At 45.7% G+C, this 16,524-nt stretch overlaps 1 protein-coding gene across 1 annotated transcript in view; it reads right to left on the bottom strand.

The window, feature by feature from the left end:
* The window catches only part of CDH13 (cadherin 13), a 961,236-nt gene that overhangs the window by 580,552 nt on the left and 364,160 nt on the right, over positions 1–16,524 (bottom strand). Inside the window, exon 3 of the mRNA XM_080936858.1 lies at positions 11,618–11,826. Coding sequence (XP_080792984.1) covers positions 11,618–11,826 — 209 coding nt within the window. The remainder of the gene's footprint in view (positions 1–11,617; positions 11,827–16,524) is intronic.

The raw sequence follows: 16,524 nt of genomic DNA, 5'->3' as shown, positions 1-16,524 counted from the left end.
CACCTTCTTGTTGCCAATGACTAGGGGGCACTTTAAAAATGGATGCTCACATTGAAGATGTGGTTTGAATGAGAATACTCCCATTATGCTCAAGTTGGTGGTGCTGTACGGGGAGGTATCGGAACCTGTAGGAAGTGGAACCCATTGGAGGAAGTATGTCACTAGCGGGTAGTTTTATACTGGGCTCTACTTCCTGTTCTCTATCCACCTGCTTTCTCTGTACGTGAACATCCTGATTGTTCTGTTTCCTGACTGCTCCACTGGCCTCCCCAGCTGTCATGTCTTCCCAGCCAAGATAGGTGCTTTCCTCCCTGGAAGTCGAAGCCTAACCATCCCCTGTCCCCTCTATGCTCCTTCTGGTCATGGTTTTTTCATCAGCAGAAGACTAACTAGGACTTTCAGCATTCAAAGACGTGGCGGGAAAAGAACATTTTGTAAAAGCATCGTTGATGCTCTTAGCATTGATCGACTATGGAAATGACAACATATTAGAGGTGTGATGTGGAACGGATGAGAGAATTCAATGAAATGTCGTACTGGAATTGACTTCCTTTGCTTCTGTTTGGTGGGATGCTAGGAAGACTTGAAAGGGACACATGTGACTTTGAGGTCCTGGCTGAACCCTGTGCAAACTGCAGGCTGAAAAAGAGGCTGGATGTGGTTATCTCCGCATTCGGTTATTTTTCCCCAAGCATTCCAATTAAAATTAATCTTCAGAATATAGTTTTTGTAGATTCTGATCCACAAAGCAATCTGTTATCTACTTAAATTAATGAATCGAAGGATGTCTTTTTATCTATATTTGAATGCTATCCTGGAGCTAAGAGCCATAAACACAACAATTTAGGCATGTGTCAAAACAGAACAGCCCAATACACCGTTTAAGGCCCCATCCCTGGCTCCGTGTGATCATTTTTGAGCTGTATATTTTCCCCAATTTGGGTGACAGTTAAATGGATACTAATTTTCCTTAATAGTGACTTCAGAGGCTCTTGCCATAGAGGGTGGTAATTCGCAGGTGTTTGAATTACAGCTTGTTAAATCGGTACCCATTAAGCTTCTACATCTTTAACTCATCCTTTCTTTCCGGTCACAGTAAATGCATACCCTGGTCCTCCATGGAGATATTTATAAACATATTTTTATGCAAGAGAACTTGACCTAATTGACTAGCTCTACAGAATCTGCATCATTCCTGACCAGTGTGAAGAGGTCTTGGGCTAAGCTAATCATTTCACAGAACCAACTACTTTCCTTTTAATAGCATCTACGTGATGGTTTGCATGAGAAAGGTCTCCTACAGTCTGGGGCATTTGAACACCTGATTCCCAGTAGGTGGCACTGTTTCTGGCAGTTAGGTGGTGCAGCCTAGCTGGAGAAGTGTGAACTGGGAGTGAAAATTGAAACTAAAAACCAGCTTCTAGCCCGCTTTCTCTGCTTTCAGCTTGCTTTTGCATGTGGACTCTTGACTTCCTTCTCCTGCTGCTAGGCCAGCTGTTTGCTGCCTTGCATCCCCACCATAACTGTAAGCCAAAATAAACTCTCTCTTCCCTATGTTGCCTTGGTCTTGGTGCTTTATCCAGACAATAGAAGAGCAACAGATACAGTATGAATACTTTGCAGAAATCAACTCAACTCACCTGCCTAGAGGTGTCTTAGCCATGAGCTAGTGGAATGTTCCCAAACAGACAGGATGCATTTGCATGGCTCAGGACTGAAGCAGAAACAAACTGTGCAGAGTATTTTTGCCTAGAATGTGTGATTAGAAAACCTAGGGAGAGAAGTAGAAATCTTTTGATTTTTTTGGAGACTCAGTTGTTTTTCTGAAAGGATTGTAAGAGGAAGTTATTGCTGAAGCAGACACGTGGGAAGGCATTTCGCTGAGAACAGACACATGGTGGTTTTCTGGAAACTTCCTGAAAAACAGGCCTGCAGTGCTTTGCTAGAGTGGATGCCTGAGAGAACATGTGATGTTTGGAAAGGGTTTAAATATAACCCGACAGTGGACTTTGCTGTGTGGCATTGGTTCACCTTGCCACTATTTCTGGTCCTCCTTTGTCCCTACTTCATAGAGAAAAAACGTTCCAAAGAACTTCTGGTGGTGTTCCAATGGCTTCTTGCCACTTCTGCAGACTCAGGCCAATAGGCATAGCCTCCGGAGGTTTCTTCTGGATTGAACTGCTGTTGCTGATTTGTAAATGGTGTTCGCAAGTGGATCCAGGTACCATTGCTCATTCCCCGAGGACTGAACCACCGAGATCCTGACAGCGTAGATTTGATTGGTTCCCAAAGAACTGTTTCTAAACAAGTCTGCATACTCCATTCTTTGCCCCATTAACCTTTCCTTCCCACTACCTGTTAAAGCATTTAAGTACACTTATTGAAGCAGGTTTTAAAAAATATAAGCCTGCAAGGGAGAGGTTAAATAAATGACAGTATTTACTGGATACTTGAGGGACCAAGAGCCATTTTGCCTGCTTCCATGAAAGCCCATCGGTCAGGCAGAATCAGGGAAGGCCAGAGTCTACTGGCAGATTTCCTGGCCTGTGAACTTGTGGAACCGTAAGAGGGGGTATACTTAAAGCTAAAGGCTTAAGCTCCAAGCAAGGGGCTGAACGTTTTGTTAACCTTAGAGGAAGCAACAGGGAGGCTTCTGAATGGGTACAGAAATCCAGTGTACTTTGACCACTGTCTCTGCTAACTTGTGACTTTGTTTTTCATGATATTGTAAGGTATATAAGACCAGTAAGAAGTAAACCCAGAGCTGCCGCAGTATTCACCGGACAGCCCTCCTGATTTCTAACCTTTTGTCTGAGTCTTCTTTTCCGTCTTTCCTCTAATCATCCTTACTCCCTCCCACCTCAGAAGAATGTTCGTCTGTCAGATACCTACACTGCCATGAAGCCTTCTTAGATGTCATGTATCTATCTTATCATAGCTTTCATGCTTGGAGGTCATGCCCCCATTGTATAGATGGGAAAACTGACACCAAAAATCAAGGCGATGACTCATTACCACATGGCTGGAAGTGTGGTAGTAAACAGGTGATTGGAGGCACACCCGAAGCAAGTCTAGGTTCTCCTGAATAGTGTGTGCAGTAACTTGGCTATACATCCCCAGAGCATGTATGGGCAGTGACAGAAGCCCTTTAGCCGCTGTTTGGAGGCTGTTACTCAGGATATCCTCAAGTTACTTAATCCAATAGAACAGTGAGGCGCTGATAAGTCGTAGACAGAAACGTAGGCGTCCAGGAGGTTTGGTTGTGCACATTATATTATTTAAAAATGAACAAACAAACAAACAGATGTTTTTTGCTCGCAAGTGGCTCTTCCCATGACTGCTTGTTTTTTGCTTTGTTCTTTTCTTTAGCGGCTCTGAAGCAGTTTGCATTTCCATCCTCGGAGCTGAATTGGGAGCCAGAACCATGTCTTTTCAATTGTGCGTTTGCCGTGATGACGGACGAGGAGATATACAAGCCTTCAACGCAACCTCTGTGGTTCGCGTAGCCACCTTTTACACTTCATTGTCAAAGGATTCTTAAAAATGACAAAATGAGGCAATGGTTATGAATATTATTTACATTTAATTTGAGGGACTTCATTTAAAGTTCAGGCTCCCTTTTGATGGGGGCCAGTTTTTAATGTACATTGACTTCCAGGAAAGAAGTATACATCGCTCCCAATTAACTTCTAAACTCTTTGGAGCTTATGAAGTGGACCCAGAGAAATAAAGCATCTCTTCTCTAGAAGTCTGGTCATTGACTTATATAAACAAGGCACCTAGCCATAGGGATCGCCACTTAGAGCCTTCTGGAATACCGGATTGCCTGCATTGTTAGAAATGAGAGCAGTTGGTGATATTGGGCAAGCCACAAGGATTGGTGTTCTCAATTTGCTCCCCTCGTTCACTGAGTGTATGCTATGGATCTGGCTTTGACAACCCAGCCATGAGGAATAATTGCCACTGTCATGGCACTTAAACATTTCAGTCATCATTCTAAGTGTTTTGCAGGTAGCTCCTTCTGTTGCCATGACACCCACACGAGGCACTCCGATGAACCCATTTCACAGCAGAAGAGAGCAGAGCAGGGGGCGTGGTCTGTGCTGGGATCTCTGCCAAATGTTTTTAGTGCCCCGCCTGGGTGCCAATTCTTGAGCTTGGGGGCTCAGAACTGAGCAGCCTGAAAGAGATGCCTGGAGGGGAAGAACCAACCAAGTCCAGGAAGCTATAGAGAGGCGTTCCCAAAGAAGGGCCATCTAAGGAGGGCCTGAAGTATCCACGTGCTATCTAGGCTAGCTAGAGCTGGCTAATGAGTCGCTGGGGTTACATTGGAAGGGAGAGTCTGAAGAGAGAGATGGGGACAGTGAAGGAATAGGGAGACATGGTCCACCCACAGGCACAGTGGGCTCCTATCAGGGGTGGCAAGTTTCAGTGAAGGAATGATATGGGCAAGGTCCATCATTCATTTATTCAAAACACACAAATAAAGGCCTGACTGTGCGGCCTGAACTTGCTAGGTGCCAAGGGAAGGGCAAGGACTGTACAGCAGGAAGAAAATCAAGGTTAGGGGGTAAGGGAGCCAGGAGAAGAGTAAGAGGGGGAGGGGCAGAGGGTGAAAGGAAGAAGGAGGCTGTGTTCTTGTAGCTCCCCATGAAGCTTACAACTGCAGAACAGAGCAAGGCATTAAACTTGGAAACAGGAAAAAACATCATGAATAGCTAGGAGAGCCAGAGAAAAGAAGCACTGTGTCATCAGCCAGAGAGAAGTGGAACATGAGGAGAGCACTGTGTCAGGAGGGAAGCGGCTGATGTGTGCACGGAGTCCTTCCTCAGAATAGGAGCAGGGGAGACTCTGGGAGGAGATGATACCTCATCAGGCAAAGCCCCTTGGAGGCAAGAAGGAGTTGGATGGGTAACAGGCCTGCTGCTGGACCTAGCCACTGAACCAGGGCATGTATATCCCACAACTCCTCAGAACCGGGGCTCCTACATGACCTGGGCATAGTCAGCTCAATCCTCCAACCTTAAGTCAAAATTAATCCCTGCAGGTTCCTCGGTGTTACGTCCTGATCTGACTCTATCCGGTTCTCTATCCTCCATAGTCATGGGACTGAAACTCCTGAGTGCAGAAGTAAAATGAATAATAAATAAATAAATGACAAATAATGTAGGTACCGATGGATAGGCTGGAAAAAAAAGATGCATCTCCTTTACATACAAGCAAATGCATCTCTTCATAAGGGGTACAGCACAGAGACTCCCACAGCTAATTCTCTGCAGCTCTATACATAGGTGAACACCCAAATATGAATGACCAGGTACCCATTCATGCACTAATGAACGTGGCATATTCACCCCTGCCCACCCCCATCTCCACCCACCCCCTTAGCTGCTCTCTAGCTCCTCTTGATTAGGCAGTGAGATCTAGTTTAGTGACAGAAAAGCTCACTTTGGTGATTTGGGCTCACCCCCATCTTCTACGGGTCAGCAAACTGGTTTGTGCATGGATAGATAGCCTCTCTATTCACATAACAATAACTCAGATCCTGTCAAAAGACTGGAGATTAAACTGTCTTGCTCAACTCAGATCTAAGGTGAACTTGCAGAGTTCAGCTTAGTATTAGCTTATAAAGAAGCCCACTAAAGAGTCACTAATTGCTTTATAATTAAGCCACTAACACACCAAAGTCAAGATGTGGGGGTTTCCATCATGGATGACGTCATACAGCAGGGAGAAAAGAGAGAGAACAGCCTTCCTGTCAAGCTATGTTCCTCACAGACAAACTGGGACCGTGCTGCCATTTGTCCTAGAGAACCTTTATATCTTTTAAATATTAAAATTTTCTCTTTGACAATTTCATGTCTGTCCTGTTCAAAGTATGGAAATGTGAACTTAGCAACTATGGCCTTTCCAGTTTGGGTTTTACTGGGTGTCATCCCTATCAACCCGAGGTGCCCTCCCTCTGCCTTCGCTGAACCACTTTCTCTGGCTCAGTCTTACAGCCTCAGTCAATAAATTCAGCTTGAGGCTCTTCCAGAGATGCCAAAGAAACCCTGTTGACCCCTCTACTGCTTGAGGTCATCTGCTATGCCCAGTGGGAAGACACAGAGCTGCGGATTCTATTCTTACCCCTATTTTATAGCTGAAAGCATCATGGTTTAGAGCAGTGAATGACTTGTCTAGAGTCACACAGTCAGTTAGCAGAGAGGCGGAAATGTGAGCCTCCTCATTTCCACCCCAAAGCAGAAGTTCTGCCATCTTGAATTGTCCCACACTAGTCATCGACTCCTGGAAGTGTCTGTCAAGATGGCTCAAGAGCCTCTAGTTCAATATGCTCAGGTACTCCCTGCCTAGTTACTTCGGTCCTACCTAGTCCCATTCAGCTAGATCTTCCAGAGCAGAAACAGAACCATCTTGGCCCGTTCTTCCTTCAAGCCATACTTTGTACATCTGGTTTCTTTAGTTGCTTTTATGCATCTCTAAGCCATATACTGAAAGTCTCTTGACCCATGGGCAATGGCAGCACCTGCCCAGAGCAGTATTTATGCAAGCAGAATATCAAGAGATGTGTGTTTGAATAGAAGAGCCTGTGTTTCAATCTTTTTTTTTTTTTTTTTTTTTGTTAATTTCAAGTTAGGGCTCTTGGCTGATTCTCATGTGTGCATATGGTGGGGGAATAACATGACCAACCTCACTGTGAGAGTGTAAAGATGAGAAAAAAAATCCATTAAGACATACGTTGAGGTTCACACCCTTTAAAGGGCTCAGTGAAGCAGAGTCTTGAAAAAACGTAGTGGCCAACATTTTAACCATTTGCTCTCATGTCTAGTTGATTCAAGACTTCCAAAGTTTCTCATTCTGACTGCTCCTCTGTCTGTGTGACAAAGGTCACACTATTGCCTTTTGCATGAGTCTGAAGCCCTTTTTGCTTGCCCACTTTTCCTGTGATTTTTTAACTCAATGCTCTGTCTTTAGCTTCCTCCAGCTCCAAATGCAGAAGAGTCTCAGATGTTGTCTTCTCACTCCCATGGGGCGAACTTGCCTCTGATAGCTGGGGCTGCAGGGCTCCTAGCTGAGTGACAAGACAAGTCTCAAACTCCTGGGTAGAGAGGGAAGCCAGGTACACTGGAGAGTAAAGGGTTGCAGACTGTTCTACTTTCAGCCACAGGACAGGGAGAGTCAGAGCGGTGCTGAGCAGGAGCCCGTGGCATTCCAGCCTGGATCCTTCTTCCCACTTGCCACTGTTAATGTCGCTCCTGTGAAATGCAATCTTTGGGTACATGCTTAGTTCCAGACCAGGAGGAGGTCGAGTCTCCAACCCTGCTCAGAACAGAGGAGTCAGAGCTCAGCCTCAGCCCCACGACCTACTTGCTGTGCATTCAGACCAGGGACACCATCCTTGCCTCTCACACTCGTCACCCATGAGGTGGAGATGATGACGCGCTGGGACATGAAGAGTGAATAAGGCGGGGGAGGGTTGAGCTCCTGGCATATTACATAAGCACCAGTGTTGGCCATTACTGTAGCTCCAGCTAAATGCTAACAGTTACTACTGCATATATTGTCTCATTTGATCCTGGTGAAGACCCTGGGAGGTCCATTACCATCTCTTCTTTATGGATGATAAACTCAAACTAAATGGCGGTTTGGGAGGCACAGCAATTTACCCAAGGTCAAAGAGCTAAGGAGAGATGCATCCTGTCGGTGATTAGTCATTTCCCTCAGGAGGTATGACCTCATGGCATGTGCCTCACTCTCCAAAGGGACCATCTTTCAAGGGACAGCTCAGGCCAGGAAAGGGCAGCACCTTAAGAGGCCAGAGGCAGGAGCTAAGCAGCTGGAGCAACTCTACACAGATTTCACCAATAACATTGAGTGACCTTGGACAAGTCAGTCTTCACAGATCCTCAGAGAGATGGAGATAGCTCTAGGTGCCTCATGCTTGCTGCCTCACATGAACCAACAAGTGTAACACACATGCACACAACCCCCGTATGCAAACAGTTCAGGATTCTTGACCTTTCCCTCCTCCAAAGGAACACCATGTCCCTCACCTCTATATCTCTGTCCATCCAGCACTAACATCATCCCTCTGGACCTTCACTTCCCCTTCTGTAGGACACCTGGTCAATGCTGGCACAGCTATTATTCCTCCCAGACCCTTATGTGGAATTCTTGGTCACCATCTGGTGGTACCATTTCAGAATGTTCTGGAATTGTTAAGAAGCAGGGCCTAATTGGAGGAAGCCAGTCTCTAGGGGCATGCATTTGAAAGCTCTGTCTTGTTCCTAGTTCTATCCTGTCTGTCTGCACCCCACATTCCATATGCCCCCACAGGCTTGATGCACTCACTTCACCACAGGCCCCAAACCAGCAGAGCCACTGATCAGCAGTGAAATCTCTGACACAGTGACCCAAAATTAATCCTCCCTTACATAGTTCCTACAGATGTCTCAATTAGTGACAAGAGAGCAAATGATGTTCTTACTTATTGATAGTCCCTTATAGTCGCCTATAGCCTCACCCTGCCTGAACACACAGTAGGCCCTTTTCAAACACCAGCTCAAGGCTAGTGAGATGGCACAGTTGGCAAAGCACCAGCTATGTAACTATGAGGAGCTCCAATCAGATCCCCAGGACCTGTCTCTAACCTCCGAGGCAGGAGGCTGCCTCAAGTTTACAGGCTACCCAGTCTAGATGAACAGATAAGCTTCATGTTCAAGGAAAGACTAGCCAGCCTGAAAAAATAGGATGGCAAATGTGACTCTCTGACCGCCACATGCTCAAGTACACTTGCGCATGTGCAGCCCCACGAAAGCACAGTGTGCCTGTATAAGCACGTATGTACATATATGCACATGCTCTTCTCTCTCTTTGTCCCTCTCTCACTGTCATGCACACATGCACACACACACACACACACACACACACACACACACACTCTCACCCCTCCCTTATGCACTCAGACATGGCACCCTAGGTTCCTATCCATTTTGCTTTTTCCTTTTCTCCTTTCCTTTTTGAGGTCTTCTGTTGTGAACACATCTGAGCACATTCAAACTTCATGACATCATCAAGGCTCCCGGAGCCTGTTCTAAGGAAGTCTGGCACTCTGAATGCCATAGCAGCCAGTTCTCTCCCCACCCCCCAATGCTTTTTAGGAAGCAAATGATCTCAGTCAAGCTCTGTCCCATTTAGATGTGGCAAATGGCAACCAACCAGGGCTGGGAGGAGGTGTGCTGCTGGAAGCACCTCACAGGACCTCAAGAGACCCAACTGTCATAGCCAAAGCTTGAGGCCACAGACCCAGGCTCCCTGTCCTTTAAAAGAGGCTTTTGTCCTGAGAAGTACCCAGAGTCCCCCCTCCCATCTTTTGAACAAACACTATGGTATTCTTTACTTACTACAAGTATGAGCCATTACTCAAGGCAACAATGCCCATTAGAACCATTTAGTTTTTTATGTAACCATCCCCTCTCTCAGTCTTCATGCCATTTACGTTCTCTTAAGAAGCATTTTTATTTGTTTATTTGTTTGGCCTCACAGTCTGGCAGTTCTGTTGTTTGTGTTGTGTGCCGAGTTGCTCTACGTAAGTCAGCGAGATGCCATGAAGACAGCGCCAGCGAGTAAGAAACAGGCTTGCCTTTGTGTGTGGGTGAGTTTCCACTGGCGAATGCAGTCGCCGATGTCCTACTGTCTTGAAAAAGATCAGTGGCACTGTTGGTTTAGTGAACAATAGGCATGCTGTCAAAAAAACGTTCTAAATATTTATGTTTGTAGGTTAGTGATGCTCACGGCCTTGGTCAGAGAAGTTTGTGTCGCGGGCATCAGTCCCTATACAGACTCATAACTGGACATCTACATCAGCTTAACTCCAAGGCTCAGGGAATATCATGGAAGAAGGAACGGAAATGCGCCATAAAATGATGTCTTCTGGATATGACTTTGTACTCACTGCAGCGGTGACTCCCCAAATAAGACTAAGCCTATCAGTATTACATTGAGGGTGGGGGAGGGGCTCATGATGTGCCATCCCTAACTGAGGAACTACTGGTGGTTGATGACTTCTGAGAGAGAGGAAGTCACTTAAAAATGACGAAGTTAATAGTAATTGACCCCCGATCCAGTAAATAACCCCAGGCCCCAAGTCCATGCTCATGTGGGCAACCCGTCTTGGACCCAGTGAATCAGGAAGAGAAAGGTGTGAAAAGTGAGGGGGGACTTGTTAGAAAAGAGCAAATATGATGGGAGAAAATAGATCAAAATGCCCCACATACTACATAAAATGTTCAAATCACAGATAAAGTACCTGTGGTATTTGAGAGTGTGTGTGTGTGTGTGTGTGTATAAGCCTGTGCATGCATGAGTGTATGTCTACATGCATGTGCAGTGTTTCAATTCCCCCCTTAACTTGCAGACTCACAAACAGAAAGGAGAACCCTGGAGTTCGTTCTGCCCAGATACAGTAAACACAGTCCATCCCTGGAAACATCAACTGACGGTTATTACTACAAGTGCTGCATTGGGGAAGATACTCCATCCAACCAAGGGCATTCGGCCCAGCTGTCATGAGCGTGATGACGGAGTGTCACACAGCACAGGACCATTTGTGAGCCTTCCCAGCCTGTGGCACCAGTCTGTACCTTCCATCCTCCACTGAACTCAAGTACAGACTAGGAAGGACTGTGTGTCATGGGACACACACGGGAGACCTGCAGGCTTCTCAGAGAGGAGAGCCAGGGCAGCAGGCAGGGGCAAAGGCTCTCCACACCTAGCTGGGGACATCACCACTGTTTCTGTCTTTGTCTGAAGGGAGTCTGCCAGAGTCAGTGAGCCCCAGAGAAGGAGGAATTGGTTGCAGACTGTAGCCAGACGCAATAATAATAATAACATTACATGTGACACTTATCAGGTTTATGCACATATGTGGGAGTGTCAGGACTTGCATACATGAATACCTGAAAGGGAATGAGTACCAGTTGATGGGAAAAAGTCATTCTGCATGCAGTGGTCACCTCTCTATAAGTCTAAGAGCCTCTGTGTTCCCTGCGTGCCAGATCCCCATCCCTCTTTCTCTTACAACAGCCTTTGTGCTAATTTTTGAGTGCATTAGGCAGGTGGAGACACTTCAGGAGACGACATGGTACCACACAGAGTGTCATAAGTGCTTCAGTGTCCAGTTCAGGAATGGTCATGTGACATAATCAGAGCCAATGAGAGTCAACCACGGGCTTTGATTGGTATCAACAGGAAGAGATAAAGCCAGGCGACTTCAGCCAGAAGAAAGTGGACATGACAGGGAACCTCTACGCTGGGACACCCACAGAATGGAGCCAATGGGAAAGACAGAAACAGAAGACAGAGCTGGTGCCCTTGTTTATGTACCAGTGCAGAGACCTGCTTCCTGGAGAGGAAGTCTGAAGTACATCAGTTAGCTGCACCCCTGGATCCCCACTGCCTTCTCCTTTCCCTTTTATTTTTATCGGTTGGGTTTTTGTCCCTCATAGCAATGATAATAACTTCAGAAAGGCTCCAGACCAACACGTTAAACCCTAATCTTTTATGTGATACAGAAACCAACATTGCTCTTGCTACTCATCCCAAGCGGTCAAGTTACCTGTAAGGAGCCCTGGATGTCTTTCCCCCCGACGATCACGAGTTCTGCCATATCTTCGGCATGAGGAGTCCTTGCGTGGACAAACAGGGTCCTGCCCACTGCAGTGATGTTTCTGAGGGCCACTAAGGTGCCATCGCTGTTCACCTTGAAGTGTGGGCTTGAGACCTCATAGTGCAGCTTCTTGTTGCCCTTGCAGTCACTGAAGGTCACTAGAAAGGGAGACAAAGAGTGGAAGGAAGATGAGGTGGTTGGATGGCTTCACATTGGAGAAGTCTCTGATCTGTTAAACATGGGTGTATGAGTGTGTGCTACTACTCCACAAAGATGCTCTCTACCCTAACCAGTCACTTGTTTCACTATAATTAGGGCTATGCTGACCAAGTTTACCCAATCAAGACACAATTTGGGGCTTGGAAGAGAGGAACACGTAATGCTCTATATTTGGTCCCCAGCAATGCTCAAATTGGGCATAGAGATAGAAACCTACAATTTTTAGCATTTGAAGGTAGAGGCAGGGACATTAGAAAAGGTCATTTTTGACTACATAACAAGGGACTTGACTACCCTGGGCTACAAGAGATCAGCTCAAGGAGGAAAACACAAAAAAGTACAACCTTGATCAATTTTTAGTTTCTAGGCAAGTGCTCAGCATTGTGGATGTTGAGGAATAGGGCATGCCATGCCCCCTAACTAAGGGCTGTGGATGAAGTAAGGGTCAGATATGGCTGAGTTTGTTTGAAGGAAGTGATCTGTTTTTTCAGTGTGTGAATCTTGGAGCAGAATCACAACAGCATCAAAGATGGTGTTGACAAGACAGTGACTGAGCCACAACTTGAAACTGCGTGGACCAGCAGACTGCAGAGGATGGAGAATGTTCAGGCATTCAAGCTTATGCAAAGATATAATGGGTCTTCACAGAAGCACAGGGTTAGCCAAATCGGGTTGGGGAAAGAGGACACCCAGGGGACACTTATGAGACTTAAGTTGGAAATGGGTCAGAGGAGTTGGAAAGTGGAGAAACAATCTGAAAATGTCTTTTGGAAACAAATAGAAAAGACAGTAAATTGGGGTGCTTCGTGGAAGCTGTCCATTATCCTACAGTATGGACTGTAGCAGCAGTAGGTGTGTGCTCTGGCTCTAGTGTAGAACAGGGTTGGAAATCACAGGTGAGTTCTTTGAAGTCCCAGAGATCTCCTTCACATACAAGAGATATAGAGAGTAGGTTGGAGATGGGCATAAAGGAAAGCCAAGAAAATCAGTTAGCTTGGTGGAGGCTCAGGGCATGTGGTGGAGATAGAGATGGAGATCTTGGGATGTAGGAATTGGGTAGATAAGGTTGTGATTTAGCTATGGAGGTCCTGAAGATGTGGGAAATGGGTAGATGAGGTTATGATTTAACTATGGAGGTCCTGGGATATGGGAAATGGGTAGATGAGGTCATGATTTAACTATGGAGGTCTTGGGATGTGGGAAATGGGTAGATGAGGTTATGATTTAACTATGGAGGTCTTGGGATATGGGAAATGGGTAGATGAGGTCATGATTTAACTATGGAGGTCCTGGGATGTGGGAAATGGGTAGATGAGGTTATGATTTAACTATGGAGGTCTTGGGATATGGGAAACAGGTAGATGAGGCCATGAGTTGACTATGTGAAAAAAAATAGAGTCAGAAGCTCTTGGTTGAACCACCTGGGTCTTACACAATGGTTCTGGTGGTGGCTGATGACAGTGAACCATGCTCCCCTTTGGGGTACCTCTATACCAGGCCCATAATTCCAATATTCTGTCTCTCACCATGTATTCCATGCCTGCTTGCCTGTCTCCCTTCTGCTAATGATTTTGAAGGTCCTTGTATGTGAGCATGGGATTGGATTATACTTGTACATTATTATCCACAGAGGGTGCTTTCTTTAAGACTTATTTTTCTTTATTTCTATCTCTACCAGTATGTATGCCTTACAAGTGGAGACCCAAAGAGGGCATTAGATCGCCTGGCGTCAGAGTTACAGTTAGTTATGAGTTGCCCAGTGTTGGTGCCAAGAACTGAACTCAAGAACTCCGGTGAGCCATAAAGTACTCATAACCATTGAGCTTTCTCACCAATATTTCTAAGATGGTTTCTAAGACCCCAGTGCATCTCTGAAACCCTGGCTAGCACTGGATATAAAATATCCTTATTCCTATGCACACATGTGCTTATGATAAAGTTTAATGTATGAAGTATGAGTAGTAAGAAATTAATAACAATAGTGAGTAATAAAAAGAGCAGTTATAACACTTTTCTGTAATAAAAGCTATGTGGATAGCATCCAAATCGATATATTGATCCTAATCAGGATAGCATATTTCAGTATTTGTCTGCACCACATTTATTTACTCTACAAACAATAAAACTCGCTCTTTCTCATTTTCCCTCCTTTCCTGTCTCCCCATCTATTGCATCTCTTCTCTTCTTTTCTTCTCTTTTCTCTCCCTCTATCTTCTTTCTCTCTGTTTCCCTACGTATGTGTTTCTCTTTCTTTTACTCTGTCAGTCTCTCCATGTTTCTGTCTCTTTGCCTCTGCCTCTGCCCCTTCCCCCAACTCTCCTCTAGTGTGTGTGTGTGTGTGTGTGTGTGTGTGTGTGTTTTCATGTGAAATTTGGAACTTGAAACTTTCAGACTGCAGCTGACTGAAGGTAACTAAAGCCAGAGAAAGCCAAACTTCCAGTGAGGAGCATGGCACACTATTTGATGTTCAATGTGGTAGCCTTGTCTACTCTGTAAATCTCTAATGAGATGTGGGACACACAACTCAATATATTTCTGAGGTGTCAGCACAGCTGCCTGCCCATCCCTCCAATCATGACACAGAATATCACTTGCTCCCTTCCTCCCTAGAGTCTACACCATCATCAGGGATGGAACCACAGAGTTAACACCACACACTGTGTTTACTGGGTAATGGAACCACTCAGCAGGTTCCTCTTCTGCTTGACTTTATCTGCCTAACATGACTTATGTGAGGTTCAGACATGGACCTCCAATGTGACTTCCTCCAATCACTACTTAGCCTTCACTAAAGTCTATACTGACCCTGGTCATTGGCTCAATGTCCAGGATGCCACTGTGTTAATGATTCTGTCAAAGAGCACTAGGGCTTTTCTTAGCCTTCATCTCTCACAACGTTACTTCTGGGAACTTTATTTTCTACGTCTCTTGGTGACAATGTCAACTTGGGTCCTAGCATACTGCTAAAGCTATGGAAAGATCTGAGGGGATGAGAAAGATGATGCTTATATGACCATTATTACATCAGCTGGCAGCAAGGGTAGCTGGGGTGGGTGGAGCCCTCTTCCACAGGAGTCCAGGGCTGAGCACTCACACACATTGTCTCATCTTCAACTACCACTCTGATCCACCCACCTGGAGCTATGTAGATAAGGTTATTGTGGTTTGGAGAAGGCAGAAAGACCAGTCTACATGGTTTATAAATGAGAGATGAAGAAAAGAATCCTGGTCCATGGCAATGTCATCATTACATAAGGAGAGCCCCCCAGCAGAGTACAGCCCTTCTGGGATCTGATCAGACTGAATGGCAGAGCCCTACAGAGCTCAGTTCTGCTCCCATAGCTGGGAAGTAAGTCAGATTCACTGCCACTCTGTCACACCGTGTGATGCTGACCTTGGTGCTCAACTTGACTACATCTGGAACTAACTAAAACTCAAAATACTGAGCATGCCTGTGAGGGATTTTCTTGATTGGGCCATATAAAATAGGAAAAACTACCCTACACAAAGGGACATGAAAAAATGCAGCTCTTGCTTTTTGCCTACTTGCCCCCAACTCTTGCTGGCAAGTTCATCTAATCTGCTGCTCTAACATCCCTTCACTGGTGTTAGAACCTACTTCTGCAGGGTTCCAATGTGACTTGAAGACCAGCAGCTCTCCAGGGATCTATCAGGACCTCAGCACCAGAGTTGAGCTGCTGAGACCACCAGACTTGTAGGCTGAAGAACTCAAAGATTCTTGGCATTTCTACTGAGAAACAGGGATTGACAATTGCTCAGATGGACTTTGATACCTGCAGTTCTCTGGTGCTTGCTCTCTTCCTATGACTATCTTGGCCCTCATGCTTCTTTGGCTTCTTCATTCTTAGCTCTTGGATGAATGTTGTACAGAGGCCATTAGCTCAGAGCTAACATCCACTGGAACCAACCCTCCCAAATGACAAGACCTACAGAGACTTGTTGCCACATGGCCAGCATGAGAACTCTGGCCACAGCCCATGGAAAGGATCAAAGCAGTCATCCTCAGCTCTAAGGGCATTGGGCAAGGGTAGGCCAAACAGAGGACTTCAGACGTCCTGTATTCATATCAAACTTCCTCCTGTTCTTGCTCCTTCCCTTCCTAGTTCCCTCTCTCCATCTGTATCCTCCACAAATACTGAACAAGAGCTTACATAGTATGAGACACAGAGTTCATAGCATTCACAAGAGCCAACAGTCTCTAGCTTGAAGTTTAATGAAGGACATAGATGTGAATCCAGCATTACTGTGAGTTACAGAGGAGCCATTTCAGGGAGACAGAACCACAGCTTGTGCAAGAGTGGTGCCAAGTGGACTGGACATAAGAAAGGGTGACAGGCACAGAGGATAAGTCAGAAAGCAAGAAGCAAGGAGGGAAATGACTGGGTCCAGGAATTGGGACCCTGAAGGTCACTCAAAGTCTTGGTCCTTAAGGGAATCCTTAAGCATTCTACAATGGGCTAGTGCTTCTGCTTGACTCTCCTAAGGCCATGGCTTCTCACTGCAAAGTAATATATAGCACTGTCCTTCATGCCTAGGCTATTTGCCTACTTCTCTTTAGCTCCATCTCTCCTTCTGCACCTTCCCCCTCTATCTTCCCACCCGTTGACTTTGTCACT

The sequence above is a fragment of the Micromys minutus genome (assembly GCF_963924665.1).
Source record: "Micromys minutus genome assembly, chromosome: 24".
NCBI lineage: Eukaryota > Metazoa > Chordata > Mammalia > Rodentia > Muridae > Micromys > Micromys minutus.
The sequence above is the reverse complement of the archived record's forward strand: the minus strand, read 5'-3'. Positions and strand labels throughout refer to the sequence as shown.